General features: G+C 42.9%; 2 protein-coding genes across 4 annotated transcripts in view; one reads left to right on the top strand and one right to left on the bottom strand.

Moving 5' to 3' along the window:
• zswim7 (zinc finger, SWIM-type containing 7) overlaps positions 1 to 17,645 on the bottom strand; it is a 70,689-nt gene that overhangs the window by 25,332 nt on the left and 27,712 nt on the right. The window lies entirely within an intron of this gene.
• On the top strand, positions 352 to 4,534 carry adora2b (adenosine A2b receptor). The gene is made up of 2 exons (XM_069912727.1): positions 352 to 812; positions 3,326 to 4,534. The coding sequence occupies exons 1-2, from the start codon at positions 472 to 474 to the stop codon at positions 4,011 to 4,013; spliced, it is 1,029 nt and encodes a 342-aa protein (XP_069768828.1). The 5' UTR covers positions 352 to 471; the 3' UTR covers positions 4,014 to 4,534.

Here is a 17,645-nt window from a genome sequence, read left to right as displayed (position 1 = left end):
AGGGGGAAGAGGAAGAGAGAGTGAGAGGGAGAAGAGAGGGAGAGTGGGGGGGAGTGAATGAGAGGGAGAGAGGTAAGAGAGTGAGAGGGGAGAGAATGAGAGGGGGAGTGAATGAGGGAGAGAGAGGGAAGAGAGTGAGAGGGGAGAGAAAGTGAGAGGGGGAGAGTGAGAGGGGGAGTGAATGAGAGGGAGAGAGAGTGAGAGGGGAGAGACAAGAGGGGGAAGAGAGTGAGAAGGAGAGAGGGGGGAGAGTGAGAGGGAGAGAGAGAGTGAGGGGGAGAGAAAGGGAGGAAGGGAGAGAGAGGAGAGTGAAGGGGAGAAAGAGGGGGAGAGAATGAGGGTAGGAGAGAGAGGTGGAGTGGGTGGGAGGAAAAAGGGAGAGGGAAAGAGATCAGCGAGAGAATAATTGAGGTGAAATTGCTGTGGGGCGTTAAAGCGGGCGGGAAGTAAGAGAGGTGGAGGGTGAAGCTGATGGGGGAGCCGCTCCGGCCGGCGGCGCGGGCGTACATCTCCTTGGAGCTCCTGATGGCGCTACTCGCCCTGCTGGGGAACCTGCTGGTCTGCTGGTCCGTGGCCGCCAACAACAACCTCAGAACGGCCACCAATTACTTCCTGGTGTCCCTGGCGGTGGCGGACATCGCGGTCGGAACGTTCGCCATCCCGTTCGCCATCACCATCAGCCTTGGGCTCGCCCTCCCCTTCCACCCATGTCTCTTCCTCGCCTGCTTCGTGCTGGTGCTGACCCAGAGCTCTATCTTCAGCCTGCTTGGTGTGGCAATCGATCGCTACCTCGCCGTCAGCACCCACCTCAGGTAAGAACGGGCAGCAGCTTGACCGAGGGACAGCAGCCTGGACGAGGGGCAGATTGGCCCAGACCATGCCGAGGGTGGGACGGGGAGGAGTGCCGGCTTCATGGGCGCTGGATCCGGGCTACCTGCATCCCCGGGTACCGTGGACCGGCCGCAGCATTTCCCTGCGGTGGGAGTGGGGACTGAGTCTGGGATCCCACTGGGAATGGGAAGACGGTGAACTGGTCAGCGTCTGTGGCGAAATAAACCATTCTCTTCCCTCATCCAGATGACCCAGGACACGGTCAGGGAAGGGAGTGGGACAGGATGAACGAGGGAGGGGGCCTTTGACGAGGTGACCCAAACAAGATGAGAGTCCATGGAATTACAGGAGAGATGGGTGCCTGGGCAAAGCATTGGATCTTCAGCAGGAAACAGTGAGAATAAAGGGATCCTATTCTGGTCGGCTACCGGTCACTAGTGGTGTTCCGCAGGGGTCACTTCTTTTTACTTGTATGTTATTGATTTGGATTGTGGAAAAAATGGCATTGTGGCTAAGTTTGCACATGAAAGACGGAGAGGCAGTGATTTGGACATGGAGAGGCTGCAGAGAGACTTGGATAGATTAGGAGAATGGGCAGAGACGTTGAAGAGTACTGTCTTGTACTTTGGTAGAAGGAATAAAAGCACCAACTATTATTTCAATGGGGATAAAATCAAAATTCGGAGATGTAAAAGGACTTGAGAGTTCTCATGTAGGATAAGGTTAACCTTGAGTTGGTGGTGAAGAAGGCGAATACAATTTGGCGTCACTTCTAGAGGGATAAGATACAAGAGCAGGGATGTGATGTTGAGACCTCACTTGGAGAGCGGGGTTCAGTTTGGGCTCCTTATTTATGAAAGGATGTGCTGTCGTTGGAGAGGGTTCAGAGAAGATTCACAAGAATGATCTGTGGAATGAAGGGATTAGCACATGAGGAATGTTTGACGGCTCTTGGACTGGACTCCTTGGAACTTTGAAGCCAGGACAGAGAAGATGTGGCAAAGTTGTTTCCCATAGTGAAAACAGTTGCCAAAGATTGCAGCAGGATCTTGTTCAGTCAGGGAAGTAGGCAGAGGACTGGTTGATGGAATTGAATACAGAGAAATGTGAATTGATAGCAAGGATGAACTATCACAGCCTCCCACACACACACACACACACACACACTCACCACTAACTAAAACATATAAAAACAAGGGCTGCTTCCTCTCACTAGCACTGTGTTTCTCTCCACCACCCTCCAGCTAATTTAAGCAGCCTTCCAACCAACCCAGTATTGTTCCTGCCCTGGCCGCATTTGATGAGGGTGTAGGGAGTGCTTTACCCTGTGTCCAACTGTCACTGTCTCGGCCCTTGGAAGCATGTGATGAAATAGTGTAAAAAAAAAACTTCATAGTTACAAATGTAGATAGCAATCATTTAAACTGAGTTATAGGATTCTGGAATTCTCTACCCCAGAGAGTTGCCAGGGCTGGATCACTGGTTGTGTTTAAAGAGGAAGTGGATACAATTTTGAAAAAATTGGGAACTGGGAAAGAAGAAACAAGCAAGGCCTTGGGAAGACCAGAACATACTGAATGGCCGGAGTGGCTTGAGGGGCAAAGTGGCCTCTCTCTGTCCTGTCATTGTCCCACTGGAACATCCATTTCACAATACTGGCATGAATTTCACAGGTCATTTGTTCTTCAGATGAGTGACGACGTCTCGCCAGGGATGATGACATTGAGGATTGCTTCTGAAATTTTAAAAATTCCAAAAATATTCTTCAAATGTGAATAGTTTTTAGTCAAGGTGAAAACACAATGCTGGAGAATCTCAGCAGGAAAAAACAGTGTACTTCACATAGCAAAGGTAAAGATACAGAACTGACGTTTTGGGCTTGAGCCCTTCATCAAGATATGGAAAAATGCTGACAGGCATCTGTAGAAAAGTGTAAAACTGATCGAGGAAGAGAAGGAAGGGGAAAGGAGAGTAGGTTAGCAAAAACCGGAGAAGTCAATGAAAATGCCATTTGGTTGAAGATTCCTCCAATTTACAGGTGGTCTTGGGACAATACGAGACCTTGGACAGATATATGAGCATGGGAGTGGGACGCAGAATTGAAGCGTTTGGCCACTGGGAGGTCCCTGTCACTGATGCAGATGGAGTGAAGGTGCTCAGCAAAGTGGTCTCGCAGTCTCTCCGATGTAGAGAAGACCACAGGTGGAGCACCGGATGTAGTAGATCACTCCCATGGATACACAAGTGTTTAGTCAGTCAGTTCTGTTTGTACATTGTTAAATATCTAATCCCTTAAAATAAAGATTGATATATTTATTTCTACTTGTAGTCATGGGGATTCCTCCATTCCTCTGGGCCGATTTCATTCGTCACAGAAAACAAAAAGTAAACAATTTGGCTAAAACATGTTGCAATTCCTGATGAAAAATAGCAGGGATTGAGGACAACGGATATTTCAATGTTTCCTCACTTTGTATTGCTTCCTCTCTCACAGATATCATGGACTGATAACTGGGAGGCGAGCCAGATTGATTATAGCAGTCTTCTGGCTTTTGTCCTTTCTCATCGGGCTGACTCCATTTTTTGGATGGAATCAGAGAGGTTGGACTGTGAAATGGCAAAATTGCAGCACGCCCCTCTGCGATGCCCATCCAGGCAACAGTTCCAGTCTCCGCAACGTGACAGGGAACTGCCTCTTTTTGAATGTGGTTGATATGGAATACATGATTTACTTCAACTTCCTGGGCTGCGTTCTAATTCCCCTTCTCGTCATGCTGGGGATTTATGTCAAAATCTTCACTGTGGCCAGGATGCAATTGCAAAAGATAGAGCTGAGCTCTGGACACTCAGACAAATCCAGAACATTTCTCCAGAACCAGGTCAGGGTGGCCAAATCCCTCTCCATCATTGTTGGGTTCTTTGCTTTTTGCTGGCTCCCCCTTCACATAATCAACTGCATTCATTATTTCCACCCGCAATACTTCGAGAGCCTGGGCACCGGAATCATGGATGCTGCCATCATTCTGTCTCATGCCAACTCCGTCGGGAATCCCATCATCTATGCATACAAGATTCAGGAATTCCGCAATACCTTCCGTAAAATTATTTTCAAACACATTCTGTGTCGGGCAGAGAGTCACTTTGAGAATGACAGCAACCTATTCCAGCATGCTGTAGAATAGAGAGATGTGGACATGAATCCCTGTATTGCTTGACATTTTTATGGTCTATTTACAATCACAGCTTGGTTCAGGATAATTGTGCACCAGATTGCACACAAAGGAAGCTATTGAAACATGGAATACAAATTGGGAGACCTTGTTTCACCTCATCTCACCCTAAACCTCAAGGAATTCTCTAAAAAAAAATGAACAGAACTGGCCATCATTAAAAAATTTACAAGGAAAATGAGAAGTTGCAAGTTGTGAGTTAGAGTGTGGGTCAGATATGTGTCAGGCTCAAATATGCAAACTTTTCAAGGATTTTATTGGCAGTTTCAGTGGGTTCTGCTTATTGATCTTGTACCTGATGTTTATTGTCAGAACTTTTTAAATCTGGAAGCCAGCAGAAGTGTTCATATGAAACTGTGAAGTATGCCTTTGTGATTCAAAAGGCAGAAATGTTTTCAAAACTTTATGGCAGTCAATAAGTTTTTAAAAAAAATTATTCTTATTGATTTTAATAAAAAACATATGAACAAAAAGGTTACAATAAGATGTTTTGGACAGTTACACATACTAAATAAGACATTCCATTTAACACAAACATAAAAAATGTAAATCATAGCCATAATTCATATTCTAAATAGTATGAAAAAAAGGCAAGTAAACAGTAGAGAAAAACTCTAACCCCGTACCTCACTGCATTGCCAGATTCTATATATGACTGGTATTAAAAGAAAAAAAGAATGTGGAAAAGATACGAGTTGGACAATTTAATTACATTGGAGTAAAATTATAAAGTAAGATAATGAGTCATGAACGACCCCCATAACTTTCTGAATTATTAATTGAATAATGAATCTTTTCCATGTCCCACAACCACTGATCATGAGTAGATGGGGCAGCATCCTTCCATTTCAGTAAAATCTCATACTTCATCAGAAGAGAAGCAAAAGAAATAGTGCGCCTCTGAACCAGAAACAAAGAATCATTCCCAACCATTGTACTGAAGAGGCCACCAAAGGGTTCGGTGAAATCTATACTGAAAATGTTTGATAAAGTATGGAAAACCTCTCTCCAGTATTTTTCTAGACTAGGATGTCCAGAACATATGAATTAATGACGCTTCTCTGCTCTTACACCTGTCACCCCAGGAAGTCGTATCAGAATAAAAGCGAGACAATTAGGCTTCGACATATGTGCTCTGTGCTCCACTTTGAAATGTAATAGACAATGTTGAGCACATAATGAAGAACTATTAACCAACTTAAGAATTGAGTCCTGATCGACATCCAATATAGTCAAATTTAAATCCTGTTCCCAAGCATTTTTGATTTTAACTAATGAAGTCTGATCTAAACATAACAATTTCTCATAAATAATAATATTAAACCTTTACCAGAAGGCATTAAACTAAAAAAAATCTACAAAATTTGATTCAGACTTTCTTATAAAATTAGAAACGTGATTCAAGAAAATGCCAGACTTGCAAATATGTAAAGAATTGAGATTTGGGCAAGTTAAATTTAGCAGAAAACTGCTCAACTGATGCAAAATATGCATCAATGAACATATCCTTAAAGCTTCAAATACCTTCTCTATACCATCTCTGAAAAATATCGTCAAGTAAAGAGGGTTGAAAAAAGTGGCTGGATACGATAGAACTTGAGAGAAAGAGAAATTACAAAATGCAAAATATTTTCTAAATTGTGCCAAAATTCTCATAGAATATTTAACAATTGGATTATCTATTAACTTAGTTGAGAATGGAAGTGAAGAGCCAAGAAGCTCTGAATTAGAAAAGGTTTGGGGGGGCGGTGGGGGGGGAAATTCAGCTCCATTGATACCCATAATGGGCAGTCCGAATGATTATAAAAGAAGGACCAAGACGTAAGACATTATCTATTGACTTCATAGAATCTAAAGTTAGGCAGAGCCATTCCACCATCTTAGACCTCTGAAGAAGAACTTTATTAAGACGAGGATTCTTACTCTTCCATATGTGGAATGATATAGCTGAATCAAGTAAGTCAAAAACAATTTAAGAACAAATATTAGAACAGATTAAAAAGATATAAAAATTTAGGCAAAATATTCATTTTAATAGAATTTATATGGCCAACTAGAGTTGTAGACAAAGGTGACCATTGGGTCAGGGAATGTTTCACTTGTTTAAGCATAGTTAGATAATCCTTAAAAAGATGGTTATGATTCTTTGAAATTGTAATACCAAGTAAACTGATTTTTAAAAACCTTAAAAGGAGAATCACAGCACACTACTGAAGAAAAATTCAATGGAAGAAGTTCATTCTTATGCACATTCAATTTATAACCTGAGAATTGACTAAATTGTGAAAGCAATGACATCATATGGGGGAGGGAGGTGGTTAGATTTGAAATGTCAAGGAGAAAATGAGAAGTTGCAAGTTGTGAGTTAGCGGGTGCTCAGATATGTGTCAGGCTCACATATGCAAACTTTTCTGCTTACTGACTATGAAAAGTAACACCAGCATCAAAGGCAAGGTGAATGGAAGAATGGGGTCAGGCGACACAGCTGCAAAATAGCAGGGTGTTCATTTCTAATTTCTCAGAGGAAGGTGAGTCTCTGGAATTGTCTGCTCTGAAGGTGATGGAGGCCAGATCATTAGATAAATATAAAAGTGGAGATAAATAGGTGAGTTAGGAACAGAGGGTTATGGGAAACTGGTGCAGAAGGAGTTGAGGCCAACTATGATCACATAGAATGGTGGGCAGGTTCATGCCTTATTTTCTTGTGCTGCCTTTGGCTTGGCTTCGTGGACGAAGATTTATGGAGGGGTAAATGTCCACGTCAGCTGCAGGCTCATTTGTGGCTGACAAGTCCGATGCGGGACAGGCATTCATGGTTGCAGGGGAAAATTGGTGGGTTGGGGTTGGGTGTTGGGCTTTTCCTCCTTTGTCTTTTGTCAGTGAGGTGGGCTCTGCTGTCTTCTTCAAAGAAGGTTGCTGCCCGCCGAACTGTGAGGCGCCAAGATGCACGGTTTGAGGCGATATCAGCCCACTGGCGGTGGTCAATGTGGCAGGCACCAAGAGATTTCTTTAGGCAGTCCCTGTACCTCTTCTTTGGTGCACCTCTGACACGATGGCCAGTGGAGAGCTCGCCATATAACACGATCTTGGGGAGGCGATGGTCCTCCATTCTGGAGACGTGACCTACCCAGCGCAGTTGGATCTTCAACAGCGTGGATTTGATGCTGTCGGCCTCAGCCATCTCGAGTACTTTGATGTTAGGGATGAAGTCGCTCCAATGAATGTTGAGGATGGAGTGGAGACAACGCTGGTGGAAGCGTTCTAGGAGCCGTAGGTGATGCCGGTAGAGGACCCATGATTCAGAGCCGAACAGGAGTGTGGGTATGACAGCGGCTCTGTATACGCTTATCTTTGTGCGGTTTTTCAGTTGGTTGTTTTTCCAGACTCTTTTGTGTAGTCTTCCAAAGGCGCTATTTGCCTTGGCGAGTCTGTTGTCTATCTCGTTGTCGATCCTTGCATCCGATGAAATGGTGCAGCCGAGATAGGTAAACTGGTTGACCGTTTTGAGTTTTGTGTGCCCGATGGAGATGTGGGGGGGTTGGTAGTCATGGTGGGGAGCTGGCTGATGGAGGACCTCAGTTTTCTTCAGGCTGACTTCCAGGCCAAACATTTTGGCAGTTTCCGCAAAACAGGACGTCAAGTGCTGAAGAGCTGGCTCTGAATGGGCAACTAAAGCAGCATCGTCTGCAAAGAGTACTTCACGGACAAGTTGCTCTTGTGTCTTGGTGTGAGCTTTCAGGCGCCTCAGATTGAAGAGACTGTCATCCGTGCGGTACCAGATGTAAACAGCGTCTACATTGTTGAGGTCTTTCATGGCTTGGTTCAGCATCATGCTGAAGAAGATTGAAAAGAGGGTTGGTGCGAGAACGCAGCCTTGCTTCATGCCATTGTTAATGGAGAAGGGTTCAGAGAGCTCATTGCTGTATCTGATCCGACCTTGTTGGTTTTCGTGCAGTTGGATAACCACTTTGAGGAACTTTTGGGGGCATCCGAGGCGCTCTAGTATTTGCCAAAGCCCTTTCCTGCTCACGGTGTCGAAGGCTTTGGTGAGGTCAACAAAGGTGATGTAGAGTCCTTTGTTTTGTTCTCTGCACTTTTCTTGGAGCTGTCTGAGGGCAAAGACCACATCAGTAGTTCCTCTGTTTGCGCGAAAGCCGCATTGAATGGTGGGCAGGTTTTTTTTTAATTTTTTTTAAATTTTTTATTTTTCACACCATAAATCACATTAGCCATGATATACACTATTTCTTTTTCACACATATACAGTGACTTTTTCTCCCCCCCCCCACCTCCTCCCAAGCCACCCCCCCACCCCACCCCTCATCCATTTTAGGTATACAATCTAGGTTGCATTAAGCCAGTCAGACAATGTTGTCATTCAACAAAAATACACCAGAAATTCTACTGAGTCCATTCTTTTCTTTCCTTCTCCTTCCATCAACTTAGGTAATGTTTGTCCCCGGTAGGTTTTCGCTATTGTATTTAATGTAAGGCTCCTATACTTGTTCAAATATTTCAATATTATTTCTTAACCTATATGTTATTTTTTCTAATGGAATACATTTATTCATTTAAATTTAGTAGTTTCTTCCTTTTAATTTGGTTATGTATTCCATTAATATTTAAAGTCATATAGTTCAGCGTAGCCCTTTTATATTTTGTTTATCTTCTCTTTCTGTTTTTCCATCATTACCTTTCCTCCTTTTCCATTTCTGTTTTCTTATTTTCAACTCTTTATAAGACAACATTCCTACAACATCCAACATTTTCCTTATTCTCCTATTTCTATCTTATTTATCCCCAATCTCCCCTTCCCCTCCTGAGTTGTCCTTTATCCCTTGTCGGACAACCACATCTCCCCTCTCCATTTGGATTTGCGAATCCACTCGCAAGCGTCAACTGATTTTGCAGTGACCGCTATTTCCCCCCACCCCGCTTCCCCAGAAAAGATTTCACTTTTCAGATGTCACAAAGGTCACTCTTTTAATTCTCTCCTTATTCTCTCTATTCCATTACCTTCCCTTATTAATTCTTGTCTATACTATCTATATTTTCCTCTAAGTACAGATACATTCACGTATGCACATTGTCTCTATTCACTCTTATACCTCTTTACCCGCATACATATCAATCGTGATCATTTTTACTCTCATTACCCGTCTTCATCCCTCAGTCTATTTTTGTCTTTACCCACATACATATCAATCGTGATCATTTTAACTCTCATTACCCGTCTTCCTCTCTCAGTCTATTTTTGTAATTGTTCTGCAAATTTTCGTGCTTCTTCTGGATCCGAGAATAGTCTGTTTTGTTGTCCTGGAATAAATATTTTCAATACCGCTGGATGCTTTAGTATAAATTTATACCCTTTCTTCCATAAAATCACCTTTGCTGTATTGAACTCTTTTCTCTTCTTTAGGAGTTCAAAACTTATATCTGGATAAATGAAGATTTTTTGCCCTTTATACTCCAGTGGTTTGTTGCCCTCTCTTACTTTTTCCATTGTCTTCTCCAGTACCTTTTCTCTTGTAGTATATCTTAGGAATTTTACTACAATAGATCTTGGTTTTTGTTGTGGTTGTGGTTTAGAGGCCAATACTCTATGTGCCCTTTCTATTTCCATTTCTTGCTGTAGTTCTGGACATCCTAGGGTCTTAGGGATCCACTCTTTTATAAACTCCCTCATATTCTTGCCTTCTTCATCTTCCTTAAGGCCCACTATCTTTATGTTATTTCTTCTGTTATAATTTTCCATTGTATCTATTTTTTGAGCTAGTAGTTCTTGTGTCTCTTTAGTTTTTTTATTAGATTCCTCCAATTTCTTTTTTAAGTCCTCTACCTCCATTTCTGCTGCTACTGCCCGCTCTTCCATCTTGTCCATTTTCTTTCCCATTTCTGTTAAGGTCATCTCTATTTTATTCCTTTTCTCTTCTGTGTTGTTTATTCTTTTTCTTAAATCCTTAAATTCCTGTGTTTGCCATTCTTTAAATGACCCATGTATCCTTTAATAAGAGCAAGTATATCCTTTATCTTGCCTTTCTTTTCTTCTTCTATTTCACTGTACTCTTCCTCTTCCTCTTCTTCTTCCTCTGGGTTGGCCATCTGTTGTTTCTTTGGTGCCCTTTCCTCCTCTTCTTTCTTGTTTCTATTGTCTTCTGTGGTCTCTTCTTGCTGCAGGTGTTCTGCAGCTGTCGTTGCCGGCTGTGGAGATCGACTCCCCAGCTGGTCCCCCCTCCCGTCGGTGTGTTTTTTTTCATGCGTGGTTGCGCTCTTTTACTCGGCTCTGCGAGCCATTTTTGTAGTCCATTATTTACCGACCTGAGGGAGCGGGTTTCTCTCTCCGCAGCGGGCCTCTTCGGACAGGTAAGGCCTTCACCTTTTTCCTCCTTTGTCTTCTCTTCCTCTCTTCTTACCGTTGCTTTCGATTTTTCTTTTTTTGTCGCCATCTTCTTTCCACCTTTATACTCACTTTTCTGTAACTTTTATTTCTGTGCCTTTGTGTTTTCCTTTGTTTTTCCCGACTTTTCTGGAGAGGGCTGGAGTTCACCGTCCGGCCACTACTCCATCATGTGACTCCTACGAATGGTGGGCAGGTTCATGCCTTATTTTCTTGTGCTGTAACCCAGAAGTTATTGGCCTTGGTTTATCACTGCAGGTTGATGCAGAGAGCAGTTTGAGGGATACTGGCCTGACCAAGGATGGTTGTTAGATATTAACATCTGTGGCCCAAAGAAGACCTTAATGAGAACAGGGTCTGGGAGGATATCCTGGAGTTGATTCTTCCTGTTCCATCGCAGAGCAGTGAGGGCCATTCCCTTGCAGTGAGCTTCAGTATCAACACACTCCCAACAGAGTGATTTTGATGTTTCACAGGTGTGTTGGCCAAAGAAGGAATGATGGGTAGTGAGGAGGACAGGCTATGCCTTCCTTGTTAGATTCCCCTTAAATTAGATGTTTCCCTTCCTCTCCTTTGATGCAAAGCCCTGACGTTCTCACCCATAATTCTTTCTTACAGCTTTGCTGTATAGTCTACTTCGTGACAAAAGTGCTCATTTATTGACTGCCATAAAGTTGTGGCTGCTTTTGAAAACATTTCTGCCTTTTCAATTACAAAGGAATACTTAACAGTTTCATGTGAACACTGCTAAAGGTTTCCAGATATAAAAAGTTCTGACAATAAACCAACCATCCTTGGTCAGACCAGTATCCCTCAAACTGCTCTCTGCATCAACCTGCAGTGATAAACCAAGGCCAATAACTTCTGGGTTACAGCACAAGAAAATAAGGCATGAACCTGCCCACCATTCAATGTGATCATAGTTGGCCTCAACTCCTTCTGCACCAGTTTCCCATAACCCTCTGTTCTTAACTCACCTATTTATCTCCACTTTTATATTTATCTAATGATCTGGCCTCCATCACCTTCAGAGCAGACAATTCCAGAGACTCACCTTCCTCTGAGAAATTAGAAATGAACACCCTGCTATTTTGCAGCTATGTCACTTGAGCTCATTCTTCCATTCACCTTGCCTTTGATGCTGGTGTTACTTTTCATAGTCAGTGTGGAAATCCCAGAGATCACATCTCCATTCCCTCGATGTAGGAGATCAGAGGTTAAACCCAAGGAATTCTGGGGCCTTGAACTTTAACTTGAAAGTATCCATCTTTTTAAAATTTTGACCCCCAGTGCAAACCTGATGGATCTCCTTGCACAATGGCTTCGATACCCCAGGGTTTCCTCATTGGTTAGTTGGGTTTTCCCTGGCTTTCCCTTCCAATCCCAGCCCATGTTCTCACATGTAGCTGCCAGCTTTGTCATGAGGAAGATGCTGAGCTAGAAACATTGGCTGCAGAGGCAATGTACCTCCCAAACATACTCATGACCTGCCGAACATACTCATGACCTGCCGAACATACTCATGACCTGCCGAACATACTCATGACCTGCCGAACATACTCATGACCTGCCAAACATATTCATGACCTGCCAAACATACTCATGACCTGCCAAACATACTCATGACCTGCCAAACATACTCATGACCTGCCAAACATACTCATGACCTGCCAAACATACTCATGACCTGCCAAACATACTCATGACCTGCCAAACATACTCATGTCCTGCCAAACATACTCATGACCTGCCAAACATACTCATGACCTGCCAAACATACTCATGACCTGCCGAACATACTCATGACCTGCCGAACATACTCATGACCTGCCGAACATACTCATGACCTGCCGAACATACTCATGACCTGCCGAACATACTCATGACCTGCCAAACATACTCATGACCTGCCAAACATACTCATGACCTGCCAAACATACTCATGACCTGCCAAACATACTCATGACCTGCCAAACATACTCATGACCTGCCAAACATACTCATGACCTGCCAAACATACTCATGACCTGCCAAACATACTCATGACCTGCCAAACATACTCATGACCTGCCAAACATACTCATGACCTGCCAAACATACTCATGACCTGCCAAACATACTCATGACCTGCCAAACATACTCATGACCTGCCAAACATACTCATGACCTGCCAAACATACTCATGACCTGCCAAACATACTCATGTCCTGCCAAACATACTCATGTCCTGCCAAACATACTCATGACCTGCCAAACATACTCATGACCTGCCAAACATACTCATGACCTGCCAAACACACTCATGACCTGCCAAACACACTCATGACCTGCCAAACATACTCATGACCTGCCAAACATACTCATGACCTGCCAAACATACTCATGACCTGCCAAACACACTCGTGTCCTGCCAAACACACTCGTGACCTGCCAAACACCCTCGTGACCTGCCAAACACCCTCGTGACCTGCCAAACACCCTCGTGACCTGCCAAACACCCTCGTGACCTGCCAAACACCCTCGTGACCTGCCAAACACCCTCGTGACCTGCCAAACACCCTCGTGACCTGCCAAACACACTCGTGACCTGCCAAACACACTCGTGACCTGCCAAACACACTCGTGACCTGCCAAACACACTCGTGACCTGCCAAACACACTCGTGACCTGCCAAACACACTCGTGACCTGCCAAACACACTCGTGACCTGCCAAACATACTCGTGACCTGCCAAACACACTCGTGACCTGCCAAACACACTCGTGATCTGCCAAACACACTCGTGATCTGCCAAACACCCTCGTGACCTGCCAAACACCCTCGTGACCTGCCAAACACCCTCGTGACCTGCCAAACACCCTCGTGACCTGCCAAACACCCTCGTGACCTGCCAAACACACTCGTGACCTGCCAAACACACTCGTGACCTGCCAAACACACTCGTGACCTGCCAAACACACTCGTGACCTGCCAAACACACTCGTGACCTGCCAAACACACTCGTGACCTGCCAAACATACTCGTGACCTGCCAAACATACTCGTGACCTGCCAAACATACTCGTGACCTGCCAAACATACTCGTGACCTGCCAAACATACTCGTGACCTGCCAAACATACTCGTGACCTGCCAAACATACTCGTGACCTGCCAAACATACTCGTGACCTGCCAAACATACTCGTGACCTGCCAAACATACTCGTGACCTGCCAAACATACTCGTGACCTGCCAAACATACTCGTGACCTGCCAAACATACTCGTGACCTGCCAAACATACTCGTGACCTGCCAAACATACCCGTGACCTGCCAAACATACCCGTGACCTGCCAAACATACTCGTGTCCTGCCAAACATACTCGTGACCTGCCAAACATACTCGTGACCTGCCAAACATACTCGTGTCCTGCCAAACATACTCGTGTCCTGCCAAACATACTCGTGACCTGCCAAACATACTCGTGACCTGCCAAACATACTCGTGACCTGCCAAACATACTCGTGACCTGCCAAACATACTCATGACCTGCCAAACATACTCATGACCTGCCAAACATACTCATGACCTGCCAAACATACTCATGACCTGCCAAACATACTCATGACCTGCCAAACATACTCATGACCTGCCAAACATACTCATGACCTGCCAAACATACTCATGACCTGCCAAACATACTCATGACCTGCCAAACATACTCATGACCTGCCAAACATACTCATGACCTGCCAAACATACTCATGACCTGCCAAACATACTCATGACCTGCCAAACATACTCATGACCTGCCAAACATACTCATGACCTGCCAAACATACCCATGACCTGCCAAACATACTCATGACCTGCCAAACATACTCATGACCTGCCAAACATACTCATGACCTGCCAAACATACTCATGACCTGCCAAACATACTCATGACCTGCCAAACATACTCATGACCTGCCAAACATACTCATGACCTGCCAAACATACTCATGACCTGCCAAACATACTCATGACCTGCCAAACATACTCATGACCTGCCAATGAACTGTGCATCACAGATTAGACAATCTGAGCTGAAAATGGAAAAGTTACATTATGCAAATAATAAACCAGTCATTGATATCATAAAACTCCATGTAGCATTTATACCGGTCAAGGCAAGAATCTGTGATTATGTTCTGCTGAAGGAACAAGTTTTCATTTGCGACAGGACTGACTGTCACTAAATTGTCCACGAAACAGGCTAATGTGGCTGATACAAAACCACCATGTCCTGTTCAGTAAGACCAACCTCCTCAATCAATAGTAATTTGCAATATCAAGCTTTTGACTTTCTTGTGCTTTTGTTATCTCTGACCACTGATACCCAGATTAGCCCACAAAGCCAATCACAACCCAGGACTGGGTGTGTGAAGCCTGAAAGTCTGCAGATGCTGAGATTGTAGTAAACACACACATAAATGCTGGAGGAACCGGGCTGATCTCGCGGTGTCCTAGGAGTTCCTCCAACATTTCTGTGTGTTTTAGACAGGATGTGCGCTGAGCTATAACACGGCACAGCTGCCATTCAATATTCTGAAGTACAGAAAGTGTTCATTTGTCAAAACTACCCAGCCCCACCAACAAACGTATTGACTGACTTTGAAAATGTCCACCATTGCTAGAAGTAAACACCTTTTTTTTAACCATTTCATTCATCTTCACAACATCAATGAGTTTTGGAGCTCATTCCCGCAATGCAAGTCATGCCTCATCATTATCTCAAGATGTGGTAGCTTTGTATCACGCACCCTCGACCAAGATGCCTGATTTATTGCTAGGGCAGGCAATTCCATTCCAGCCACTTCATGCTCAATTCTCCTTGATATCAGGATTGTTCTTTCTTCAGTAAAACTATTCCTCATTCTTCTAAATTCCAGGTAATACAAAAAATAAAATCTATACAATCTTTCTCATGGCACAACTCTTAATCCCATAATTCATGTCTAGTGAACCTTGCAGTACACAAACATGCTGGAGAAACTCAGCAGGTCACACATCATCCAATTAAAGTAAAAAGTAGCGAATGTTTTGGGCCTGCTGAACCCTCCCTGCATTCCGAACATCTGCAACATTACAAGACCAAAGCTTTGTGGATATGGCCTTCTTAATTACATCTCCTTGCCAACTTTCTGCAGACTCTCTCTGAACACCAATATTTATTACCATACCATTTAAACAGTTCTGTTTTTCCCAATTTCTTTTGTCCACCTACTGTATGTAATCTATACATTTTTGTCCTTTTAAAAAATGTTCATCTAACTTTCCTAATCTAATCCTTTTAATTTCTTCACCTTGCTGTCTCACTTCTTCCAGTTACCTGGCACCTACTAAAACACCACAAAAGTCAAAGCCCTGGTGAGCAATAATTCCAGTGGCTGCATTGCTCACACAACAACAATGGCCACCAGTAGACTGGGGCTGAAGCTGATGGATATGTGGCAGTAGATCAGAATGTAAAACATTGGTAACTGTTGTCCAATAGCTACACAGAGCCCCCTCCCCCCCACTTCTAAAGCCAAAGAATAACCACCGAGTTCACATGAACAAGTTGGCTGGTAAAATTAATACTTGGTCAGTAGTCACATGTGGAATGGCTGATCAGTATTACAGGACCACCCCTGTACTTGTACCATTATTCCATCTCTTTTGATAACAGCCTCAAAGATACTTAACCCACTCTGTGTCTGCTAACTTCAATGAGACAGATTTGTTTTAAGCAATCCAACAATTAAAGAAAATTGGTGAGGATTTGAATAAGTGGAAGATGTTGCCAATAACATTATTAGGTAGGGTTAATTGTGTCAAAATGAATGTTTCCAAGGGTACAATATTTATTTCAAACATTACCAATAATGATACCACAAAAGTTTTTCAAGAATTAAATAAATATATTAGAAATTTTCTTTGGAAGGGTAAGATATCGAGAGTTTCTTTACATAAATTGACATGGAAATTTCAGTTAAGAGGTTTGTAATTGGTAAACTTTAAAACATTATTATAAGGCAGATCTACTGACATTTTGATCTTTTTTTGATGAGGAAGAAAAAATCAGCCTGGGTTAAAATAGAAACTGATAAAATAGGAGAGAGTAAGTTGGAAGGTTTTATATATAAATGGGAATCGAAATCATTATCTGGGGAGAGGGAAGCACCCTTGTTGAAACATTTGATTAATATTAGGAATAAAGTAAATGATGAAATTGGAACAGAAAGCACTATCCTGTCTAAATGATTTATTCCATTTTCAATGGATAATCAATTTTTAAATATATGGTCTCAGAAGGGAATTAGATGTATAGAAGACTTATGAAGGAAGGAATTTAATGTCATTTCAACAATTAAAAAATAAGTATGGGATACTTTGTTCTCGACTACGGGCTTATTTAAGAGATATATTGGGTCCAACAACACTGTTACCGAAATGTGGTGATGTAGAAATGTTGATACAGAGTAGAACCATCAAGAAATTTATTTTGGCTATGCATACTTTATTGCAGAGGGGACTTTTAAACAGGGTATATATAGGTCCAGACAATGTTGGGAGACAGATTTAAATACTAATATTGATGAAATAAATTGGTAAGATTTGTGTTGAGATAGTATGCGAATGTTAGATATAGGTTAGTTCAATCTCATTTTTTTTAACCTCAATTATACCTTACACCACAAAAGCTAAAATAGTTGGTCAGATTTATCTGATCAGTGTTTTAGATATGGTCAGGAGATAGGCACTTTTTTTTTACGTTCTATTTAGTCTTGCCCCAAAGTGAAATCGTTTTGGTCAAATTTGGCAATTTATTTAGAATGGGTTACAGGAATTAAATTGCCACAAAATCCAATGTTATTTTTATTAGGTAATATTGAAGGGATATTGACGTGGACATTACCCCTCCATAAATCTTCGTCTGCGAAGCCAAGCCAAAGAAGAAGATTGAAGGGATAAGATCAACATTGAAATGATCTAAATATCAGAAAGAATTTGTGAAGATTTCTTTAGCAGTAGCAAGAAAATGTAGAGCAGAGACATGGAAATCTACACACACCTGGGTACAGAGCATTGGAATGCAGAAACGCACAGCTGCGCTTCTCTGGAGAAGATCACTTATAATCTGAGAAATAAGTCTGATATATTTTTGAAAATATGGCGCCCAAA

The sequence above is a fragment of the Narcine bancroftii genome, unplaced genomic scaffold (genome assembly GCF_036971445.1).
Source record: "Narcine bancroftii isolate sNarBan1 unplaced genomic scaffold, sNarBan1.hap1 Scaffold_211, whole genome shotgun sequence".
In the NCBI taxonomy this organism is placed as follows: domain Eukaryota; kingdom Metazoa; phylum Chordata; class Chondrichthyes; order Torpediniformes; family Narcinidae; genus Narcine; species Narcine bancroftii.
Note: the sequence above shows the minus strand (reverse complement) of the source record. Positions and strands in the feature narration are given on the sequence as shown.

Coding starts and splice junctions, on each gene's coding strand:
- adora2b (XM_069912727.1), top strand. CDS start 472: ATGGGGGAGCCGCTCCGGCCGGCGGCGCGGGCGTACATCTCCTTGGAG. Junction 813..3,325: donor GCCGTCAGCACCCACCTCAG/GTAAGAACGGGC, acceptor CCTCTCTCACAG/ATATCATGGACTGATAACTG.